The sequence below is a fragment of the Sus scrofa genome, chromosome 3 (assembly GCF_054392235.1).
Source record: "Sus scrofa isolate SSC_HxYL_T2T_F1_AM1 chromosome 3, Sscrofa_HxYL_maternal_Yorkshire_Landrace_v2.0, whole genome shotgun sequence".
In the NCBI taxonomy this organism is placed as follows: Eukaryota; Metazoa; Chordata; class Mammalia; order Artiodactyla; family Suidae; genus Sus; species Sus scrofa.
In genome coordinates, this window is record NC_139385.1 from 68,875,972 (window position 1) to 68,900,051 (window position 24,080).

General features: G+C 44.2%; 1 protein-coding gene across 50 annotated transcripts in view; it reads left to right on the top strand.

Annotated features, from left to right (window-relative positions):
* KANSL3 (KAT8 regulatory NSL complex subunit 3) overlaps positions 1 to 24,080 on the top strand; it is a 54,313-nt gene that overhangs the window by 8,862 nt on the left and 21,371 nt on the right. For 33 of the 50 annotated variants that reach the window (XR_014841459.1, XR_014841479.1, XR_014841476.1 and 30 more), the window contains 11 exons: positions 7,191 to 7,281; positions 7,441 to 7,626; positions 15,930 to 16,061; positions 16,295 to 16,411; positions 16,660 to 16,761; positions 16,844 to 16,915; positions 18,054 to 18,128; positions 18,303 to 18,460; positions 20,083 to 20,146; positions 20,581 to 20,781; positions 20,962 to 21,118. Coding sequence is in view for 22 of the 50 variants with exons in the window: in XM_085018685.1 (XP_084874811.1) it covers positions 7,191 to 7,281; positions 7,441 to 7,626; positions 15,930 to 16,061; positions 16,295 to 16,411; positions 16,660 to 16,761; positions 16,844 to 16,915; positions 18,054 to 18,128; positions 18,303 to 18,460; positions 20,083 to 20,146; positions 20,581 to 20,781; positions 20,962 to 21,118 (1,355 nt within the window). In the remaining 28 variants the exon portion in view is untranslated. Of the gene's footprint in view, positions 1 to 7,190; positions 7,282 to 7,440; positions 7,627 to 15,929; positions 16,062 to 16,294; positions 16,412 to 16,659; positions 16,762 to 16,843; positions 16,916 to 18,053; positions 18,129 to 18,302; positions 18,461 to 20,082; positions 20,147 to 20,580; positions 20,782 to 20,961; positions 21,119 to 22,851; positions 22,930 to 24,080 lie in introns of all 50 variants that reach the window. The other 17 variants (XR_014841453.1, XR_014841451.1, XR_014841469.1 and 14 more) reach the window with 1 other exon arrangement.

The window sequence follows — 24,080 nt, forward strand, 5'->3', positions numbered from 1 at the left end:
GCCCACTCATTTAGATATTGTCTGTAGCTGCTTTTGCGCTATAGCGGCGGAGTTGAATAGTTGTGAAAGAAACCATGCGGCCCACAGACTCTAAAATATTTACTACCCAGTCCATTACAGAAGTTTGCTGACCTCTGGTCTCAATTTTGTTCTTGTGTCTGCATGTCAAAGTCATGGGACTTAGAGAACCTTTGGAAATGATTTATCTTTGTTGGTGCAGTAATGTCCCAAAGAAGTTGGACCAGCTTTTTTCCTCCAGATGTTTGTCAAACGCCAAGTTTAATTAGATGCACAGCCTTGAAAGACTTTTAATGAAAAACTCCTGACATATGATACTTCAGAGCTTCGCTCAAATGGATTTTAGGATGTTGCCAGTATTTCAGTGTTGCCAATCCTTTCAAAAGGATCTAGTATCCGAAAGCAGGTTATCTTATCTTAGAAATCAGAACTTCTGAATTCAATTTTAAAACATGATCCTTTTCTAAATTTGCTCTAATTGTATCTCTCAATATTGCATGTATCTATGTGTTAATCTTGGGTGTGTGAAATTTTGAGTTCGAGATCTTCGAGTTGTTTATTTTCTCTCCCTCTGCCTTCCTCTGTCTCTCTCTTTCCCCTTCAGTCCTCTCTTCCTTTCTCCTGGTGTTTAAGCAAAGAATTTTATAATCTGAAAAAGTAAGTGTGACCTGTTTCTTCTCTCTGATATTCGTTGTCTCTCTTTGCTTGACTTCTGGGTTTTAAAAAATCCTTTAGACATTTTACTATTGAATTAATACTGGAGAACGAATAACCTTTGAGGACGTCAGGCTTTTCTAGGACCAGAATGACTTTTTGGCCACTTTGGATCAGTTGAGCCAGAAGCCAGAACGTCATTCGGGTTCAGTGGGAGCAGAGGGAACGTAAGGCTGTCTGATCTCATCTAAGCGAGGAGAGCAGGCATTTCTGCACTCAGGGAGGCTGCATAGTTTCGAGTAGGGGAGTGTGTGGACTCACCACAGTTCCCATCAGCTATTTGGCTGTTTAGACTTGTATTTAAAATTCTGTCTCCTGTTTTTAAATTTTTCCTTAATTATATCTTTTGCATGCTCGTTACCTTAATCTTGGGTTAGATCATTTTTTTCTGCCCACTTAATTTTCCAGCCTCCCACGAAGCTGACAAAACATAAAGAACATGTTTCAGTTCTTGGAATCACTTTGTTATATATCCAGCAACAGTTCTAAGAACTTTTGGGGGGATTTTAACCTTTCAGCATCGTGGTTTTTCAGTTTAATTTCAGCTGCCCTTGGTGTATGGCAGTAATTTCTAAATAGCTTTCTAGTTCCCTTCCCATTTTGTTCACATCATTTTCCTTGTTCCCATCATTTTGGGTTTCTGAGTAAATATAGAGTAAGAAAGACAAATAGAACATCCTGTTGTATAATAAAAAACAGGATAATTTTGGAAATGCTGTTGGTACCTCATAAATAAAAATTATACTTCATTCTCTGTCCTTGGAGTGGATGTTTGCTATATGATCAATAGGCATCGAGAAAGCTCAAGAGATTGTTGGACGTGAAGAAGTTGTATTTGTTGCTTAACCTGTTTGATTATCCCTGAGCATTATTGCTGGGGTTAAGACTGCAGTGTTAATACTGCTTTCAAGAAACTATTTTTTGAGATACTGCTGTATACATACTATTTACAGAGATGGAAATTCTAAATTTTTTTTTTTTTTTTTTTTTTTTGCTTTTTAGGGCTGCACCCGTGGCATATGGAAGTTCCCAGGCTATTGGTCCAATTGGAGCTGCAGCTGTGGGCCTACACCACAGGCACAGAAACTAGGGATCTGAGCCACGTCTGCAACCTACACCACAGCTCAAGGCAATGCTGGATCCTTAACCCATTGAACAAGGCCAGGGATTGAACCCGTTTCCTCATGGATGCTAGTTTGGTTCGCTAACTGCTGAGCCATGACGGGAACTCCTGAAATTCTAAAATTTTAACACAGATTTTTCATTTCCATTTCAAGAGGTTTATTCTGCAGAGATACTTGCATGACCATACAAAGATAAAGATGTGTGTGTGTATTGGGGAGAGGAGAGAGGAGCCATGGTTATTGGGACTGTTTATAATAGCAATAAAAGAGACACAACCCTAATGCCCACCAATAGGGTAGAACTAGCTATTAAAAGCAAAGAGGGGAGTTCCCGTCGTGGCGCAGTGGTTAACGAATCCGACCAAGAACCATGAGGTTGCGGGTTCGGTCCCTGCCCTGGCTCAGTGGGTTAACGATCCGGTGTCACCGTGAGCTGTGGTGTAGGTTGCAGATGCGGCTCGGATCCCGCGTTGCTGTGGCTCTGGCGTAGGCCGGTGGCTACAGCTCCGATTCAACCCCTAGCCTGGGAACCTCCATATGCCGCGGGAGCGGCCCAAGAAATAGCAACAATAACAACAAAAAGACAAAAGACAAAAAAAAAAAAAAAAAAAAAAGCAAAGAGGTTTATTAATATGAAAATATCCGTGTATCTCCTGAGAGCTCTTTATAACTACTTGTGGACATCCTCTGTCTCCACCACCACTGCCAAATCCCCAAGCCTACTTGAGAATCATATGTAAGAGAGATGCTACCTATGTTAGTGTTTTATATTTAAATAATGTCAAGGAAAATGAGATTATGAACTAATGGGCTAAGATGCTGGTTTCCACAAGCCTTCCTGGTCCCAAGGTGTCCTGAGTCCCAACTTTGAGTAAAACCTTCTACCCTGCTGTCTCCCAAGTCCAGAATCTCTCTAATATCAAATCACCAAAAAAACTGACTAGATCCTGATGAAATAGCAGAAATTAAGCCAAGAGAGCTATGGGAAAATCAGAAAAAGGACCATGCCAAGAAACCTAGGACTGCTTCCAGTACCCCAGAAGGGGGTTATAAAAGAATGAGAAGCTTTGGAGGTTAAGGGATTTAGCTGTGGCAATAAAAGCTATTAAAGATAGAGGGCACTTCTAGAGTTCTCTTGTGGCTCAGTGGGTTAAGGATCTGGCATTGTCACTGCAGTGGCTCAGGTTGCTGCTGTGGCATGGATTTGATCCCTGGCCAGGGAACTTCCATCTGCTATGGGCGAGGTGGGGAGGAGGAAAAAAGAAGAAAGATAGAAGGCACTTGTAAAGAATTCTGTGATCATGGACTTCAGCTGCTCTTACAGAACTTTTGTTCCCATCACTAATCATAGCTAACCTGAGTTTTTTATCGCTAGAAGGAACTTTAGAGGTCACGTAGTCCACCTCTTTGACAGTCAGGGAGACTGAGAGTACACAGCCAGCTCCTGGCTCATAGCTAGTGTTCTGTGTAGTGGTGTGCAGTTACTCTTGTGTACTGTGTAACTGGTGAGTTGTCAAACTGGAGATGTGGTAGGTGGAGGTTTTATTTTATAGAAGGAAAGGAAGCTGAACTATTCCTCCCTTTCTGGAGGGTGTTTACTCTTTCCTAACAAAAGGTAATTTGTCTTCTATCTGCGTATTTACTGGGCCATGTTATTGGTGTCCGTATAAAAAGATGACCTGGAGAAAAGAGGGGGTCTGGTCAGTGGGCTATGATGGGGTGGATGCTGGTCTAAAGTAAGAGAAGTGGAGACTGTTAATGTTTGAAGCCGCTTCCCTGTGGTTTGAGCACCTGGTACCCAGAAGGGCTCAATTTACAGTGGGCCTAAGTGGTTTTTTAGGGCTCCTGTGCTGCCCAGCACCTGGGTGCTTACTGTGGTAGAGAGTGTGAGGGTTTGAATCTACATTTGGTTGTTTATAGAAGGTGGTATGCATACAATTTTCCATTTATTTATTTGGCAGATCTTCAAGTCCCTGCTGTGCGCCATACACTGTATGTGCTGGGGATATAGCACCTACACAGAATGGACAGAAATCTCTGCCATCTTGGCCTTTACATTCTAGCAGAGGGAGACAGACCAGACAGACAAAGTGAATAGAATGTGAGGTGGTAATGTGGCTGAAAATGGGGACAGGGAATCCCAGGCTGGGAGTGAGGGGTTGGCAGTTTTAAATAGAGGTGAGTCAGGGGAAGCCTCAGTAGAAGGTGACATTTGGGCACCGACCCAGAGGCAGGAGAGGGAACTATTTGAGGTGGGGGGAATGGATGGCCTGGTCCAGTCTGTGATGTGGGAGCTTGCAGGATGTGCAGGGGCTGGTGGGAGGGAGGGGGCAGTGTGGGAAAGCACTGTAAGCTGGGTGCAATCTGGATGATGAGGTTGGAGAGGCAAGGATTTTGGCTTTCAGCTGGTTGAAATGGGGCAGTGTAGAGTTCCTGTTGTGGCTCAGTGGGTTAAGAACCCTGCTAATATCCATGAGAATGTGGGTTCCATCCCTGTCCTCGCTCAATGGGCTGGGGATCCAGTGTTGCTGTGAGCTGTGGTATAGGTCGCAGATGTGGCTTGGATCCCACATTGTTGTGGCTGTGGTGTAGGCCTGCAGCTGCAGCTCCGATTCAGTGCCTAGCCTGGGAATCTCCATATGCCTCAGGTGTGGCCCTAAAAAGCAAAAAAAAAAAAAAAAAAAAAAAAAAAAATAAATAAATAAATAAATAAAATAAATGGAGCAGTTGTAGCAAGCAGAATATGCTGTGACTTAGGTTTTTTGATTGTTTTTTTACAAAATTGATTTTCTAAATTGGATTTCCAAAAGATTGTACTAATTTATATTTCCATCAACAAACTTTGGGAAGACCTGTTTTATGCCCTTACAACACAGATTGAACTTCTTAAATTTTTACCTGTTTGACAGGTGAAAAATAATATTATTTTAATTTGTATGTTTGGTTTTGAAGGGTGTTGACTGTACATTTTTGCAAATTGCCTTTTCATGTTCTTCACTCATAGTTTTTTTTTGGTTTGTTTTTTTTTTTGGCTGCACTCATGGCATATGGAAGTTCCTGGGCCAGGGATCAAATCCGAGCTGCGGTTGCTACCTATGCCAAAGCTGCAGCAACACTGGATCCTTAACCCACTGCACCACAGTAGGAACTCCTGCCCATTGCTCTTTCTATTTTAACGAAATGGTAGTTATTTATTTATTTTTTTTACTGTGTTTTGACTTTGTTTATAAAACTTTATTTTTTCATTTACATAAATTTGAAATTTTTATGTAGTTACATTTATCTTTTTATGGCTTCTAGGTTTTAGGTCATGTTTAGAAAGGCCTTAAACATTCTAAGATATAGACCAGGTAGATAATTTATTTATTTATTTATTTTGCTTTTTAGGGCTACACCTGAGGCATATGGAAGTTCCCAGGCTAGGGGTTCATTCCAAGCTGCATCTGCAGGCTTCTACTACAGCCACAGCTATGTGGGTTCTGAGCCACGTCTGTGACCTACACCACAGCTCATAGCAACACTGGATCCCCAACCCACTGAGCAAGGACAGGGATTGAACCTGCATCTCATGGATACTAGTTGAGTTCGTAATCTGCTGAGCCACAGCAGGAAATCCTGATAAATATTTTTTAATCACTATTTTTTTTCTAGTACTTTGGTCAGTTTATTTTTTAATATTTAACTTTTTACTCCACTGGAAGTTTGTTTTGGTGTAGAAAGTGATGTGTTGGAGTCCAGATTTCCTTTTTCCACTTGGCTGGTAGTTGTCTCGGCCCTATTTACTTGATGCCTACTGATTTGAAGTGCTGCCTTGATCTCACTCCAGGTTCTCATTTGGGTCTGGCCTACACTTAAATTTTTTTAAAGGAAATTTAATCACCAGTTTATTTTTATGACAGGGAGAGTTGGTAAACAAATACTAATTGGGCATTTTCAGTTACCTTTCTCTTAGTATCTTTGGGGTTGTTGGATCACGGTAATTAAGATTGCTAGGAGAGGGGTGGAGGGAGCTTTAGGAGTCTCCACACTGTGGGCTGGGTGTGATGAGGTGGGAACAAGAGCAGTAGTACAGGTTTCTAATTGTAGGGAGTATACAGCTCATTTGCGTGGGGTGGGGGGTGGATGGGAGGAGGAACAAAGCCTTCAATAAGCAAGAATTCCCGTTGTGGCGCAGTGGTTAACAAATCCGACTAGGAACCATGAGGTTGCGGGTTTGATCCCTGCCCTTGCTCAGTGGGTTAAGGATCCGGCATTGCCGTGAACTGTGGTGTAGGTTGCAGACGTGGCTTGGATCCTGAGTTGCTGTGGCTCTGGCATAGGCTGGCAGCTATAGCTCCGATTAGACCCCTAGCCTGGGAACCTCCATGTGCCGCAGGAGCAGCCCAAGAAATGGCAAAAAGACAAAAAGACAAAAAAAAAAAAAAAAAAAAAAGGGCAGGTAAGTGTGTATATGCCAGGGTCATAGGCTGGGTTGCTACACCGTTAACCTTAGATGGAACACACCATTCCAAAGTCAACTCTTTTTTTTTTTTTTGTCTTTTTTTGCCTGTTCTAGGGCTGCTCCTGCGGCACATGGAGGTTCCCAGGCTAGGGGTCTAATCAGAGCTGTAGCCGCCAGCTCATGCCACAACCACAGCAACTCGGGATCCGAGCCGTGTCTGCAACCTACGCCACAGCTCACGGCAACGCTGGATCCTCAACCCACTGAGCAGGGCCAGGGATCGAACCCGAAACCCCATGGTTCCTAGCGGGATTTGTCAACCACTGCGCCATCATGGGAACTCCCCCAAAGTCAATTCTTTTAATAGTGTGATACACAGAAAAAATATACAAAGGAAGAAAGGTTAGTGAGGGGTGGAATATTAAGGATTGGGAGGATAGCCGCTTCATTTTTGTTCCTAAAGCTGATTTAAATGGGCCTCTTTCTCTTAGTCTGAAGTTTTAGTACACTAGGATATGCTTGCTCACCCTGTCTACCTTTTTGTGTGAAATATTCAACTTGTGAAATTCAGGTATGACTGTGCTGCAGTGCCATACTTTTGTTTACTAATGGATTTTTTTAGTCACTAGGGAATTAGTTAGCTTTGCTAGTATCAAAAGACTTCGTCTGTGACTGGTTTTGACTTGTAGTGTGTATGTTATTACAGACATGTGCTGAGGTTCACTGGCAGGATTGGGACCAGAGTCTAGGTGTTGTGCTTTAGCTTAGTAATGAGCTACTTCGAGTCACACTATTTCAGAACAAAAAACATGACGTAATCTTCTTTGTAGAGTGTACATGCATGTAGCATGTTCCCAGGGTTTGTCTTTAATTCCTCAGGGTTTCTCTTATAGGACTGGCTGGACAATGGCCCAGAACAAGCTATTCAACAAGATCCTCAAAGCCCTGCAGTCTGACCGGCTTGCCCGCTTGGCCAATGAAGGGGTAAGACTCCAGAAATCTCCAGGGTGGGCTCTTCCTAGTTCAGGCCTTCCTGGCTGACTGACTTGTTGGGTCCCCCCCACTCCCCTGACTCCCCCAACCCTAACCCCGGTTGCTAACAAGGTGGCCCTCGTGCTTTGTCACTCCACTTACACCTTTCAGGCTTGTAACGAGCCAGTGCTGCGCCGTGTTGCTGTGGACAAGTGTGCGAGGAGAGTGCGGCAGGCTCTGGCAAGTGTGAGCTGGGACACCAAGCTGGTCCAGTGGCTGCACACCACCCTGGTGGAGACCTTGAGTCTGCCCATGCTGGCGGCCTACCTGGATGCTCTGCAGACGCTGAAAGGGAAGGTGAGGCTGTGATTGGCATCTTCCCTGCCCTGCCCTGGGGTAGCCAGCCTCTGCTTTGGGTTTAGAAAGTGGGGTTGGGCAAGGTCATTGCTAGGCCAGCCTGGAGGACTGACTGAAGCCAACAGGTTTGCTATAAAAAAATAGGAGACATGACATGGAGTTCACTGGTTAAGGATCTGGTGTTGTCCCTGCCGTGGCTCTGGTTACTCCTTTGGCACAGGTTTGCTCCCTGACCCTGGAACTTAGCATACTGTGAGCATGGCCAAATGGAAAAATAGGAGACATGGTATCATTTTACATTTTCGTCCAGTGTATATGTGTTCAGATCTCCTGTCTCCTTGATGAGGTGTGGAGCTTGAAAACCAGAGAACGTGTTTAGTCTCTGCAGCCTTGCAGCCTGTGGTTTGAATCACCTCTGAGGTGAGGTGAGGAAGGAGAAGATGAAGTGTTTACCAGGGAGGAGTGCTGAGAGGGGCAGGAGGCGGAGCGGTGGAGGTCGGGGTGCAGGGGTGGGGGTGGGAGGTGTTCCAAGCAGGGGAGCACTGTGACGGAATGCCTCATCTCTTCTGATTTGGTCGAGACTTCAGTAGCAACACTTTGACTTTAATCGTTCTTTATAAAACATATCATTACGTTTCCCTGCTTTCTTACTTGGACAGTATTACACAAAGTTAAACTGTTTTTCTTCATGATTCCGTTTCTTGTAATTGCAGTTATTGCATGGGCTGTGTTCATTGTGGTGGAGTACAGGTTCTGGAGGCAGACTGCCTGGCTGATCTCACCTTGATCACTAATTAGCTGTGTAATCTTGGATTAGTGTCTCAATTTCCTCATCTCTAAAGAATGGCTAATAATAATACCTATCTAGGATTTTAGTGAAAATTAGTTAACCTAGATAGCATACTTGGCACAGAATTTGGCACATAGGAAACCCACAATAAGTGTTAATGATTTATAAGTGGTACCATCATTTTTAGAATGTTTTGCTCTGATAAAAAATGGCCTCAGATAACTTGGATTAGTTCAGTTCTTGACTTTTTTTTTTTTTTTTTTTTTAAGGGCCACAGGTAGGGCATATGGAAGTTCCCAGGCTAGGGGTTGAATTGGAGCTACAGCTGCTGGCTTATATCAACACAGAATCCTCAACCCACTGAGCGAGGCCAGGGTTCGAACCCACATCCTTATGGATACTAGTCAGGTTCTTAGCCCACTGAGCCACAATAGGAACTCCCTTGACTTTTTCTTTTAAGTGCTTTTTCTTCTCCTTTGCAGGAAGCTGGCCTGTTTTGTTCCTGTAATTTGCCTGGCCAGCAGCTTTCCCCAGCTGTACCCCCCACATTTCCAGACTCATTGTTTCCTACCTGTTTGTAAGTTGAAGGATGTGGAGTTTGTTTGAAAGCAAAAGAAGACTGGTTTGGTGTGAAAATAAAACAAAACTCAGGATTAGATGTGTTAATGAAATGCATGGTAGGAAATTTGACGTTAATTTATACATTGGACAAATAGTTATTTTGTGCCTACAGTATGCTGGGCTGAGCAAAACAAAAATATTCTCTGATGGAGCTTATTTTCTAGTGGAGAAAGACTAATCAAAAGATAGTCCCAGCCATCCCCCTGCACTGTTCCTTTGCAGTGGAAACCCTGGGCACGGCAGGTAAATGGTGGGCAGACGTAGGTACAGGTGTGGGGCCGAGACAAGTCCCTGGCAGAGAGGGGTGGCCTGTGAGTATTTCGTGCATTTCTTTTTTTCTTTCTTTCTTTCTTTTTTTTTTTTTTTTTGTCTTATGTCTTTTTAGGGTCGCACCTGAGGCATATGGAGGTTCCCAGGCTAGGGGTCAAATCGGAGCTATAGCTGCTGGCCTACGCCACAGCCACAGCAACACAGATCTGAGCAGCATCGGGAGCCCACACCACAGCTCACGGCAGCGCTGGATCCCTAACCCACTGAGCGAGGCCAAGGATCGAATCTGCAACTTCATGATTACTAGTCAGACTTGTTTACCACTGAGACACAACGGGAACTCCATTTCGTGCATTTCTGATGTTCTCCACAGCATTCTACCTGTGGGAAAAGTATAACACTGGTGGATATCCTCAGGAGAACTAGTGTTGGTAGTGCCCAGGGTCCGTTTGTCTGCCTTGCTTTGCCCGGCCAGTATACCTCTGAGGAAATTTCCCTTGTATAGAAGTTTACACTGCTCCCTGATGACATTAGTTACTGTCTGAATGTTCCCACGTGAATAAAGTAGTGTTCAGGTTTTTCTAGCATGATGGACCCCTGGTGGGGCTCCACAGGGGTGCACGGTGCAATATGCTCAGTCCTAGTGCAGGTTAGCTGGAATGCCAGAGGACACGCTGGTGCCTCCAGACCTTGAGGGGCTGTCCACTGGAGGCTCTGCTCCAGTGGTTCCTCTATCATTGGGCTCTTATTTTCCCATGACGGTCAGCTTCACAACAAATATTTAGATTGTTTCCCAAAACTTCTAATATACCTGCTGGATGAAAATGCAGGTGGATGGGCTCATGCTCTTGGCCCAGCTACTTTCACCATTAGATCAAGTGTAAAGAAAGTAGAGGGAATTCCCTGGTGGCTCAGCATGTTAAGGATCCAGCATTGTCACTGCTATGGTTCTACATAGCTATGGTGCAGGTCCAATCCCTGGCCTGGGAACTTTTTTGGCCATGGGCATGGCCAAAGAATAAATACATAAATAAAAATAAAAGGAGCAGGAAGGTATAGACCCTAGCCTCCTCACTGTTGAGATTGATGCAGGCCTGGAGAGGCCAGGGAAGCATGGTTTGCCCAGCTCCAAGCAGAGAAGTTGGTTATTGATTATTTCTAAATATTCTGTATTTATAGAAAATGAGTTTCAAGGCTTTGTCGTTTCAGAAATGTACTCTGTTGCTGCCAGATAAAAGCTTTTGAAGTCTAATTCAGGTCAGATCCTCTACCTCAGTGTTGAGTGGCTCACAGTTACAGAGTTGGTTACAAGGAAATGGCCAGTATAAGGTGAAGATACTTTGCAGTTTGGCCCTAGCCTTTGTTACTAGCTTTAAGCGTTCCTCCTTCCTCACTGGAATCCTTGACTTCAGGCCATCTGTGCCAAGAATAAGCCCTGTACTTTCTTGTTTATGTTCTGTATCTCTGAAAAGCTTTTCCTTATCATCTTCTGCTGGAATTCCACAGAGTGAATCTCACTTTTCATGTTGCATTTTCAGATGAAAATTGCCTGTTTGCTTCCCTCTTCTCTGTGGGATGATTTGAATCATAGCAGTCTGAGGCTTCTCTTTCTTTACAACACTTTTCAGCTTCCCCCTTTTGTTATTTGTGTGTTTGTCTTCATTAACCATTGCAGATTAAATTCCTTTGCAGTAATACCCACTAGCCTGGTGCCTTTTAACAAAAGTGTTGCATAAACATCTGTTTCCTGAATTAAACTGAGAAAGTCTCATAGTTATAATCCCCTCATTTCTTATGCAGAAATCTTACTAGTTCTGCTCTTAATATAATTTTATTGTTATTTTTTATAGTCCCCCCCCCCCCCCCCCCCCGCAGTGGGGTGTTTCCGTGCCAGGGATCAGATCCGAGCCACAGCTGCAACCTATACTGGGCTGAGGACAGAACCCACACCTCCACAGTGACCTGAGCTGCTGCATTCAGATTCTTAACCCTTTGAAACACAGTGGGAACCCTAAGTTTTGATCTTTTTAAATTAAGAGCTCAGTCCTTGCTTGTCACTGCCTGGAACAATCTGTCTGTTTATGCTGTCCTTGAACTTTTTATTTTAATTGAGGTATACTTGACATACAGCATTATATTGGTTTTAAGTATATGATATAACAATTGGATATTTATATGTATTGCAAAATGATCACCACATTAAATCTAGTCTGTCACCATATGTAGTTACAAAAATTTTTTTCTCGTGAGGAGAATTTTTAAGATTTACTTTCTTAGCAACTTTCAAATGCAGAGTACGGTATTAACTGTAGTCACCATGCTGTACGTTGCATCCCATGACTTTATTTTTTACTTTTTGATAGTTTTTATCCATTTCACCTACCTATCACCCCCTCCCTGTGGCAACCACCTGTCTGTTCTTTGTATGAGATTTTGTTTGTTTTTTGCTTTTTGCTTTTTTTTTTTTTTTAGGGCTGCACCTTCGGCATATGGAGGTTCCCAGGCTAGGGGTCTAATTGGAGTTACAGCTGCCAGCCTACACCACAGCCACAGCAAGGCGGGATCTGAGCCACATCTGCTACCTACACCACAGCTCATGGCAACGCCGGATCCTTATCCCACTGAGCAAGGCCACGGACCAAACCCACAACCTCATGGTTCCTAGTAAGATTCATTTCTGCTGTGCCACGATGGGAATTCCTGTTCGTTAGTTTTTAGATTCTACATACAAGTGATATCATATGGTATTTATGATATCATATGGTATTTATTTCTCTGACTTACTTCACTTAGCATAATGCCCTCAAGATCCACCCATGTTTGTTGCAGATGGCAAGATTTCCTTTTTTATTCTGAATAGTAATCCATTGTGTGTATATATGCCACATTTTTTTTATCTATTTATCTATCAGTGGACACTTAGGTTGTTTCCATATCTTGGCTATGGTAAATAATGCTGCAGTGAACATAGGGGTGCACATATCTTTTTGAGTTAGTATTTTCATTTTCTTTGGATAAATACCCAGAAGTAGAATTGTTTGCTCATATGGTAGTTCTATTTTTGATTTTTTGAGGAACCTCTGTGTTGTTTTTCATAGTGGCTGCACCGGTTTACATTCTCACGAGATGTACAAGGTTTCCCTTTTCTCTACATCCTTGCTAACATTTGTTAATGCTTGTTTTTTTTCTCTTCTTTTCTTTCCTTTTCAAATGTTATGGCTGCACCTGTGGCATATGAAGTTTCTGGGCCAGGGACTGAATCTGAGCCATAGCTGTGGCAACACCAGAACCTTTAACTCCCTGCACCAGGCCCAGGATTGAACCTGCACCTTTGCAGGGGCCCAAGCCTCTGCAGTTTGATTCTTAACCCACTGCACCATGACAGGAATGCCAACACTTGATTTGTGGGTTAGAATAGCCATTCTAACAGGTGTAAGGTGATAGCTCATTGTAGTTTTGGTTTATATTTCCCTGATTAGTGATGTCGAATGTCTTTTCATGTACCTGTTGGCCATCTGTAGATCTTCTTTGGAAAAATGTTTATTCAGGTCTGTCTCCACCTCTCTTTTTTTTTGGCCATGCCTGTGGCATGTGGATGTTCCCAGGCCAGGGATCAAACCCCCGCCACTGCCATGACCTGGGCCACTACAGCGACAACACTGGATCCTTAACCCACTGAGCCACATGAGAACTCTGTGATATGCTCATTTTTTAATCAGCATATTTTATTGATGTTGAGTTGCAAGAGTTCTTTATATATTTTGGATGTTAACCCCTTATCAGATACATGATTTGTAAATATTTTCTTCCATTCACTAAGTTGCTTTTTCATTTTGTTGATGTTTCCCTTTGCTATGCAGAAGATTTTTAGTTGGTAGGCCTACTTGTTTATTTTGCTTTTGCTTCCTTTGCTTTTGGTATCAGATCCAAGAAATCATCACCAAGACTGATGTCAAAGAGCTTACTGCCTATGCTTTTTTCTAGGAATTTTATGGTTTCAGATCTTATATTCAAGTCTAATCCATTCTGAGTTAGTTTTTGTGTGTGATGTAATATTGTGGTCCAGTTTCTTTGCATATATAGCTGTCCAATTTCCCCAACATTTATTGAAAAGACTATCTGTTTCCCACATATTTCTTGGTTCCTCTGTCATAAAGTAATAGACCATCTAAGTGTGGGTTTAATTCTGGGCTCTCTATTCTGTTCCATTTATCTATATGTCTTTTTATGTTTTGGTTACTGTAACTTGTAAAAAAATAATTTGAAATCAAGAAGCATGATGCCTCCAACCTTGTCTTTTTTCTCAAGATTGCTTTGGCTATTCAGGGTCTTTTGTTGTTCCATATACATTTTGGGATTGTTCGTTCTGTTTCTATGAAAAAATGCCACTAGAATTTTGATGAGGATTGCATTAAATCTGTATAGTAGATCGTTTTGGGTGGTACGGACATTTTTATAATATTAATTCTTCTAATCTTTCAGCATGGACTAGCTTTCCATTTATTTGTATCTTATTTAGTTTCTTTCATTAATGTCTAATGGTTTATAGTGTACAGGTCTTTCACTGCTTTGGTTAAATTCATTCCTAGGTATTTTATTCTTTTTGATGAAATTGTTGACAAGAATGTTTTCTTACGTTCTTTTTCTATTATTGTGTAGAAATGACATTTTTACGTCTTCCTTTCTGTTTTTGTTTGTTTTTTGTTTTTACTTCTTCCTTTCTAATTTGGATGCCTTTTACTTTTTTTTTTTTTTTTTTTTTTTTGTCTGACTGCTCCAGCTAGGGCTTCCAGTATTCTGTTGAATAAAATTGGTGAGAGTGGGCATCCTTGTCTTGTTCCTGATCTTAGAGAAAAAGCTTTCAATTTTTCACTGCAGAGTATGATGTTAGCTATGGACTGAATTTTTACAACCTGCATCACCATAGTACTTTTTATTCTCCAGTTTCTCAAAAAAATTTTATTTTTATTATTCTTTGAAAACTACCTCTAACATTTAAAAATCTTTCCTTTCCTCTAGGTCATTTCGGCCTTTTGTGGGTAGTGTGGGATTCACACAGGTATTTTTTTCTCAGTGTAAGCATCACTGTGACTGAAACCTATATTTACACATCTGTGAGGTCACATTTTTGGTGAATTGTAATAGTGTAATATGGAACCACAGATACGGAGGGCCAACTGTAAAGTTATTCATGGATTTCAGCTGCATGGGGGCCCAACCCCATGTTCAGGGTCAACTGTATATACACTATAGTAGGATGCATTATTTGGGGGCACTGCAGTGCTCTAGAAGATAATGCGGAGTTGTTTTTTGTTTTTTGTTTTTTTAATTTGTAAAACCAGCTGATGTACACTGAAGAAATTTAGAAAATATAGAAGTCTAACAAAGGAAAAATTACTCATATTTCCATAAAGATCATTATTAAATATAGGCATATGGTATTTTCCTGAGTAGAGTTTGTTTGTTTTTGGCTACGCACGTGGCATATGGAAGTTCCCCAGGCCAGGGATAGAATCCAAGCCACTGCTGCAGCCTACACTATAGCTGCGGCAACACTGGATCCTTAACCCAGCTGTGCCAGGCCCGAGCCACTGCAGACACAATGCTAGATCCTTATAACCTGCTGCATCACAGAAGGAACTCCAAATAGAGATAATTTTTATATTTTCTCCTTTACCTTTAACATTTCAGCAAATTCTTTCTGTTATTACAAATTATTTTAAATTAATCCATAATAACTAATTATGTAGATAATTTGCTTAACTACTTTTTTAGGTATGCCTTTATTTTGTTTCCTCGTTTTGATTATTATTGAATGAGTTTTTCTTTTGCACACTTCCACCCTTGTGTGTGTGTTTCTTCCTTCCTTTATTTAGTTATGTATTTTTCTTTTTATGGCTGCATCTACAGCATATGGACGTTCTAGAGCCAGGGGTCGAATTGGAGCTGCTGCTGAGGTCTGTGCCACAGCCATGGCAACAATGGCTCTGAGCTCCATCTGTGACCTGCGCCACAGCTTGTGGCAATGCTGGATCCTTAACTCACTGAGCAAGGCCAGGGATTGAACCCTTATCCTCACAGATGCTACGTCAGGTAATTAACCCACTGAGAGACAGTGGGAACCCCGTATTTCTTTTTTTTTGCTTTTTTCTTTTTAGGGCCGCACCTGCACCATATGGAAGTTCCTGAGCCAGGGTTGAATTGGACCTGCGGTTGCCTGCCTACACCACAGCCACAGCAATGCCATATCCTTAACCCACTGAGTGAAGCCGGGAATTGAACCTGCATCCTCACAGATATTATGTCAGGTTCTTAGCCCATTGAGCCGTAACGGGAACTGTGTGTGTGTGTGTGTATTTCTAATGTAGTTTGTTAGGAGACAAATAGGAATAAATTTAGGTCTCTTGATGTGCATCACCAGATTGGTTTCCAAAAGATTGTATCTATTTACTTTTAATGATAGGAGGCATATTTTTCAGGCATCTACTTATTAATATTTTTTTTCTCATGAGGAAGTTTAAGAAGCTTAGTTGAAGTCCCTGGCTGCTAGTGGGGCTATGTCCTCCTGCCTGATGCTGTGGTCTCCTGCTTTGGACTTCATTTTGCTCCCCTTTGCTTCTAGATCCCTACCTTGATAGACCGGATGCTTGTGTCATCCAACACAAAGACAGGGGCTGCAGGAGCTGAAGCCTTGTCCCTTTTGCTGAAGAGGCCCTGGGACCCTGCCGTGGGAGTGCTTTCTCATAACAAACCAGTAAGTTGGACTTAACCATGGCCCATGAAGTTTTTTTGAGAACTCTGTATTAGAACCTTGGCAAGAGGATAATAAATGGCTTATTTAACTTCTTTCATTAAATAACTGACCACATGTAGTACTTAACATAGTTTTATAAGCAGATCGGCATTGGTTGGGATGAGAAAGGTATTGGGGCTTTGTGGAGGACCACCTCTTACTTACTGGCTCTCTGGTGGGTTCTTTCTCTCTAGAGCAAGCTCCCTGGCTCTCCTCTCATCCTTATTGCCTCCTCTGGGCCCTCTAGTTCCGTGTTCCCCACCTCCCGCCGCCACCGCTTCTGGCAGTCTCAGCTGTCCTGCTTAGGCAAGGTATGTGTGGGGGCCAGAGGAACTCCCTCCTGGTGGTGGGGGGGATTATGGTCTTGGAGGATTGAGCAGACAAAAAGGAGAAGGGGGTTGAAATGGATGCACTTGATGTGGAGCATCCCCCAGCTCTCTCTTTGTTTGGAGTCCAAATGGTGCTTATCCAAGGTGAAGGGATATAGGGTGGCTCAGCAGACTTGAGGAAAGATTTGAACTTCACTCTGCTGTCACGGCCGCCCCTTTCTTCCCTTTAGGTCATCCCTGTGGCCACCCATCTGCTGAACAATGGTAGTGGGGTAGGAGTTCTGCAGTGTCTGGAGCACATGATTGGGGCAGTGAGAAGCAAAGTGCTGGAGGTGAGAATGTTCTTATTTCAGTCCATGTTCTGCACCAGTGTGTGACCTCCTGACTTACTGTCTTCTTTCTCTTCCCACAAAGATTCACAGCCATTTTCCCCACAAACCTATTATCTTGATTGGCTGGAACACAGGAGCTTTGGTGGCCTGTCACGTAAGTAATCCCTTTCTTATTTGGAGATTGTCCTGGAGACTGCTGCTACTACTGCGAGCTGCACTTAAGTCCTATTTTACATTCCAGGCACCGTGCTAGATGCTTCACCTACATACTTGTCTTTCACACTGTAGGAGACAAACTTTGGAAAATTTTAAGCAGAAACTTAAAGGAAGGATAGAGTAGTATAATAAGGCCCTTGGGCCACTCGCCCAGCTTTACCAGTGATAGGCTCATGACCAGGCTTTTTTCATCTTACTTCTGCCCACTTTCACTCTTCTCCACTTACTTCGAAGAACATCACAAATATCATCATTTTGTTTATTTTTTGTATTTTAGCATGTATCAGAAAAAATTCTTTCCTTTTCCCCCCTAAACATAAGTACTATTCTCCCACCTTAACAAAACAATAATTTTAGACAGCAAAAATTTTAATAGTTTTGGAATTTAATGTTGTGTTCATGTTCTGTCCCTTTCTAAGACATCAAGGAACCTTTATTATTTTACAAAAATTTGGGTGTATATGAGTTTGCATGACTAATTAGTATATATTAGTGACCCTGCCATGTCCAAAGCCCCAGTTCTCAAGTGGATCAATAAACGAGGTCTATGCTGTGTCACCTGGGGTAGTCAAGTGTGACGTCTAGGGATGTGGGAGGAAGAAGGCTATCTCGTGGTACTCCCTGGTCCCAAGGATGGCAGTACTCAGTCAGCGACTGTGCTGAGAGATTTGGGGTATGTGGGAGCTATTTATTAAGTTCAGAAGGGAGAGATTTTCTTCAGTTAAGGGAAAAGAGCAGCGTTTGTGTTCTGATTGCATTTGCTGTTAGTGGAGGAAAAAGTGGGGGGAACTCCAGCCTAACACATTGACAGGGTAGAAGTGTTAGATCTGCCATCCTCTGGTTCAGCCCTCTGCTGGGGTCCATGAAGGCTGCACTTCTCTAGGTGGTGGCTGCTGGTGGAATAGCACATCTTGTGTTCTGTGCTATTGCTGCTGCTGCTGTGGCCGGTACACCTAGGGCTTACAATGGGGAGGAGGGTGGGACTGGATGGTAGGTCTGGACCACCCCTAGATTCTGGGTAGTGTGCAGCTGCAGTGAATTCAGTTGACTTGGAGACAAACTGCCATTATTTCCAGGTGTCGGTGATGGACTATGTCACTGCAGTTGTCTGCCTTGGGTTTCCTCTGCTCACCGTGGATGGCCCCAGAGGGGTAAGCACAGGGGCAGCTGGTGGCTGGGTCACGGGGAGCTGAGAGGAAGGGAGCGCATGCCTCATCCAGGCTGGTGTCTGACTGCAGTTGCTTAGCTGACTCTCCTGAGTGGACTTGCTAGGGCAATGCTCAGTGAATTTGAGCTGGCTGATTGTAAACCCAGGTCTGTTTTAGGATGTGGATGATCCACTCTTGGATATGAAGACTCCAGTCCTCTTTGTGATTGGTCAGAATTCCCTGCAGTGTCACCCTGAAGCCATGGAGGACTTCCGGGAGAAGATTCGGGCTGAGAACAGCTTAGTGGTTGTTGGGGGAGCTGATGATAATCTCAGGTAGGTTGTTCCCCCCAGAGCTGCAAGAGAGCCATGTTGGTGAGATGCCTGTAAGGTGCTGATGTAATGATAGCTAGCCTGGTTCAGAGAAAGGGGGGGTGTTAAAAAACTTCTTTTTCTTTTTTGTCTTTTTAGGGCTGCACCCATGGCAAATGGAAGTTCCCAGGCTAGGGGTCGAATCGGAGCTGTAGCTGCCAGCCTACACCACAGCCACACCAACACCAGATCCGAGCTGCGTATGTGACCTACACCACAGCTCACAGCAATGCCAGATCCTTAACCCACCAAGCGAGGCCAGGGATCAAACCTGCATCCTCATGGTTACTAGTCAAGTTCATTACCACTGAGCTACAACGGGAACTCCCTAAAAAACTTTTTAAAAAATGTTAAACTAATCCAGATTTATAAGAAGTTGCAAAAGTATACAAAATATTTCCTGTATTGTTCACCCAGATTTCTCAAATACTAACATCTTATATAACCAAAGTGTAATCATCAAAATCAGGATATTAGAGTTCCTGTTGTGGCTTAGCAGTAACCAACTGTACTAGCATCCATGAAGATGTGAGTTCTATCCCTGGTCTGCTCAGTGGGCTAAGGATCTGGCATTGCTGTGGCTGTGGTGTAGGCCAGCCAGCTACAGCTCCGATTCAACCCCTAGCCTGGGAAATTCCATATACCATGGGTGTGGCCATAAAAAGACCAAAAAAAAAAAACCAAAAAAAACCAGGAGATTAACATGGATGTGATACTGTTATCTGGTGTGCAGACTCAGATTTCATCAGTTGTCTCACCAGTGTCCTTTTCTGGTCTGGGATCAAATCCAGGATCACACATTGTATCCTTTACGGGGCCTCTTTTTTTTATATATGCAGTCTGAGATATTAAATTCATTTGTGTGCTTTAACTGGAGGGCTTAAAGCAATTGCCTCTTTCCATCTGTCTTGTCGCATTTCTTACCCAGAGAGGTCCTTCTGGCCTTTGTTGTTTGACACCTTCGCATGGACCTAAAATCTACTCCTTAGATGCTCTAGCCAGTGTCTTCGTAAATACATTGTCTCTCTTGTTAATTCAGACATTTTTAGCTATAGGAGAATAGATTGTGTGTGCTAGTTGTGGTGAGGGAGTGGGAGAGACAGAAATACTTTCGTGAGATTTCCATTGTGAGGCATGTTTGCGTGGTGCCAGGAGCATTGGATTGAAAATGGGAGACCTTCATGTAGTCTTGGCTCCTTTGTTAAGAAGCTGGGGTAGTTTACTTAACTTCTGTGAATCTGCATCCTTGTCTGTAAAATGAGCATGTTCTACAGGGTCAGAGGCCAGCAACCAGTAAATTGGGGTCTCAGAATTTGGAGGCTTAGGATGTTTTTCTTCACTCTGTCACTTGGTGCCCTGTTTCTCACTCTGCCGAGACCCCCAGTCAGAAGCCACAGGGGTTAAGGGTGGCTTTCAGAAAGGAGAGAATGAGGCCAACTATGGCTTTGAGGCCTGCCCAATGGCTAACATAGTCTTCCTTCTCGGGCCTAAAAAGTAACCAACATAGAAGAGAAATTCATTCTTATTTCCACGTGATGCCATGGAATGTTTAGAAAGCAGACATTTCCCTTTTTTTTGTCTCTTAGAATAAGCAAAGCAAAGAAGAAATCAGAAGGCTTGACTCAGAGCATGGTGGACCGATGTATTCAGGTACATAGTTGCTTTAGGTGGTTTCCTCAGCGAGGCTTCCTTTCTGTTACCTTTTTGGCTTTGTCTTGTTGGCAGCAGCTTCCTGACTCTAAGGGGGATGTGTGTCCATCGGGGCCTCTGGGAGGCCCAAATCATAACAAAGAAGGGGGGAAAGAAACAGGGGAGAGGGAGGGTAATGCTCTAAGATGTGAGAAAAGTCTGAGGGGTTTACTGGAGGAGGGGTAAAGCAGGAGCACCCTGAGTACCACCTTGGGCGCAGGGCACAGGCTCCTGCTGGTCTTTGGCTGAGGCTGGGGTTGGTGCCAGGCTTTGTGTACAGGAGGGTCCAGCACAGCTGAAGTCAAAGCCAAGGTGAATTAGTTTTTGTAGGCATTCTCGGGGAGGTTCCCGTTCTCCAGACAAGGACTCAGAGGCCTTGGCACCTTGTACCCTAGGATGAGATCGTGGACTTCCTGACTGGAGTGCTCACTCGCACCGAGGGGCATGTGGGCTCTGAGCCTCGGGATCAGGATGCTGAGAAAAAGAAGAAGCCCCGGGATATGGCCCGCAGAGACCTGGCCTTTGAAGTCCCCGAGCGGGGCAGTCGACCTGCATCACCGGCTGCCAAGCTGCCCGCCTCACCCTCGGGCTCGGAGGTAATGCAGGGAATCAGGACTGCCGAGATGGTTCCTTGGCTTCCTGGGGGCTGCCTGTTGGCCTTGCCAGGCCTGTGAGTTCCTACGAGGGGAATTCCTGACGAATTCTAGGGGGACTTGATAATTGACAGTCAACCCAAACGACCTTGGCTTGGCCCTTGTCCTTCTTAACCTACTCAGGATCTCTCCAGTGTGTCCAGCAGCCCCACCTCCAGTCCCAAGACCAAAGTGACCACGGTGGCCTCTGCTCAGAAGTCCAGTCAGATTGGAAGCACGCAGCTGCTGAAGAGACATGTACAGCGGACGGAAGCTATGCTGACCCACAAACAAGCCCAAGGTATATCCTTCTGGCCCAGGGGCCTCTCTTGGCTTCTGTCTTGTCTGGTTGATGTCATGGGCGGTTGGAAAGTATTGGCACCTACAGCTTTTTCCAGGGGCATGTGAGAGGCACCCTTTCCCACATTCTGTCCAGGCAAAATTAGGTTGAAATAAATACCAAGTGCTGTTTTCAGGGGTAAAATTATCACAAAAGGTCTATGCATTAGTGTGGCTGTGTAGTTCTACTAATGATAGCTTTGTCTTGGGGTTTGGAAAAGGAAGTTAGGCATTATGAGCTGACTCTATGTATATTGGCCTCAAATTTTTTTCTGACTCCCAGTTGGAATATCATCTCTTTGGGCCCTATCCAGTGACTCCTGCATCAGAGAAGAGAGCTGTCTGGGTCCCACAGACGGGGTGATTGGCTGTGTTCAGTAGGTTCTAGGCAACTCCACTGGCATTGTGTCCTTCATTTGTTTTGCTCTTCAAGAGTTAAGATCCTGGTGTTCCTGTCATGGCTCAGTGGTAACAAATATGACTAGTATCCATGAGAATGTGGGTTCAATCCCTGGCCCCAATCATTGGGTCAGAGGATCCGGCCTTGCCATGAACTGTGGTGTAAGTCGCAGACGCAGCTCAGATCCCATGTTGCTCTGGTGTAGGCCGATTTGACCCCTAGCCTGGGAACTTCCATGTGCTACAGGTGCGGCCCTAAAAAGCCAAAAAAAAAAAAAAAGAGGGAAAGAGTTAAGATCCCCATGCTGCGACGTCCAATGAAGTTTTTCAGGAGTCTCTGCAGAGAGGTTTTACATTAGATTGGGAAATCTTTGTTTGGTTGAATTAGAGTTTGCAGAACAGTGAGTGCGATATAAGAAGCTGTGGAAAAGAAGCCTTCAGTAGCCATGGCTTTATCCCTGACCCCACTTGATCTGGTTGGAAGGCCCCAAGGTGGGGACTCTTGGGCACTGGTGTTTGGTGGTGTATCCAGGAGGTTCTCAGGTGCCTAGGAAGAGCCGGCTGTCAAGTAGCGAGACATGGAGCTGACTGGAGGCCTGTCTGCTCTCTTCCCCTTTGTGTTTTTGTTTCTTTTAGTGGAGCCAAAGGGTCAGGACTTAGCCCCAGGGTGGGGGCTAACAAGGAGCAGAAGTGTGAGTGGATTGGTGAAGACAGAAAAAAGGCCAGCCTCCTGGGGTCCACGTGGCTACTCTGTGACCCGCATCTTCATAAGTGGCGGGCAGAGCCAGTTTCCCAGTGGGCGGTGTCCCTTTAGGCTTTTGATGAAGAGAGAGCCAGCAGTTTGCTGTGCTTCTAGAGGCACTAGCTAGTTGAGAATGTAAGGAGTTCTAGAAAGCGGACTGGCGAGTTGGGTTGGAAGTGGGACCCAGAGTATCATGGAGGAGAGCCGCTGGCAGCAGCTTGGCTTCTGCAGAGCTCAAGGGCTGGAGGGGTAACAACAGCCAACACTCACGGGCCCTTGCTGTGTGCCTTGCTCTCTCCTTGGCACTTGACTTGCTGATGCTGCTCATAGAATCTGGTTCCTGGCCCCACCAGGCAGGTACATTCATTATTTTCAGTTGATGGGTGATTTCATGGAGCTACTAACTGGCCGAGTCAGATTTCAAACCCTGCAGTAATTCCTGAAAAAGCCCCTGTTGACCATTTTCCAGACATTTTCATATCTCTCTTACTCCCTCTCTTTTTTTCCTTTCTCTGGCTGGCTATGATTCTGTAATTCTTTCTGATTCATTCCAGCTCAGTTTGCTGCTTTTCTGAAACAAAATATGCTGGTGAGGAAAGCTCTTCCTCCCGGCACCTCCTCCTGTCTCTTTGGTGAGTATTGCTCTTCCTCTCACCATTTCACCCTCTGTTCTCTGCTTCTCTCCCCTTCTCCCTCTTATTTCTTCCCCACCCCTGCTTCTCATTTGTCTCAGTTTGGTTTCTTCCTGATCTTTTCTCTCTGCATTTTCCTGTATTCTGATTTTTTCCTTTGCAGATCCTTTTGCTCACTCCATACATAGTCTTGCCTTCCCCCTTTCCTTTCTGTTTGCCTCTCACGCTGTTCTTCTTTTATCTCTTACTGTAGTTTTTGGCTTTTGGTTCTTTCTCTTGAGTGTGCCCATGGTCCATTGCCTGTGAGCCTGAATTTCCCTGTGTTTTTCTCCTGCTTCCATCCTGGCCTCTGAAAGCACTTATCAGCATAAAACCTGTAACTCCCTTCCCCTTTACCCTCCTTCCTGTTCTGATTTTAGTCAAGGCATTTATGCCCTAAGCCGTCTTTTCAGCTGGTTGTGGCCTGACTTTGGTTTGGGGTAGCTCCCTGTGGCCCCATGCCAGCCCTCCCTTCCATTTCCCATGTGACTCTTGCCTTCCTCTCCACCCCAGCCCTGATGCTAAGAAGGACTGGGGTGGGCTGCTTCTTAAAGAAGAAGAGCTTTCTGAGGAAACCTGAAGGATAACTAAGAGTCTAGGAGGGCCTGGCTGTATGTTGGATGCATTTGCTTGATTGAGTGGAGGGGAAGCCTATGTCTGGACAGATGGCCTTTCGCTGTACTAGTACAAATGACTGGGGACCAGGTTGTGACATGGCCACTGTTTCCTGTTACTTCTGGGCAGGCTGTAAACTTGTCTTGGCTGAGATGCTCCTTTGCCTAGTAGTTACCCCAAACCAGCCTTAAGTCCTAGTGATAGCCTTTCTCATTATCTCCATTCTGTGAGCCCACCCTCAACCTTGGGCTCCTAGGGCAGGGTGGGACTCAACTTTGTGGAATTCTCTCTTTTAGGGAGGACTGGGGAGCCTGCTCCTCTATTGCTTCTTCACAAGATGTTTACTATTCTCCAGATGTGTGATGTGGGGAAGGCATGAGAATTGTCACATTCTTTGAGGCTAGAAAGCCCTATTTAGGTCCTCTCTGGTGAGCCTTCTGTTTTTTGATTGACCTTTACCAGGCAAGGTCAGGATGTCGTCTCCTTTCTTTTTGTTC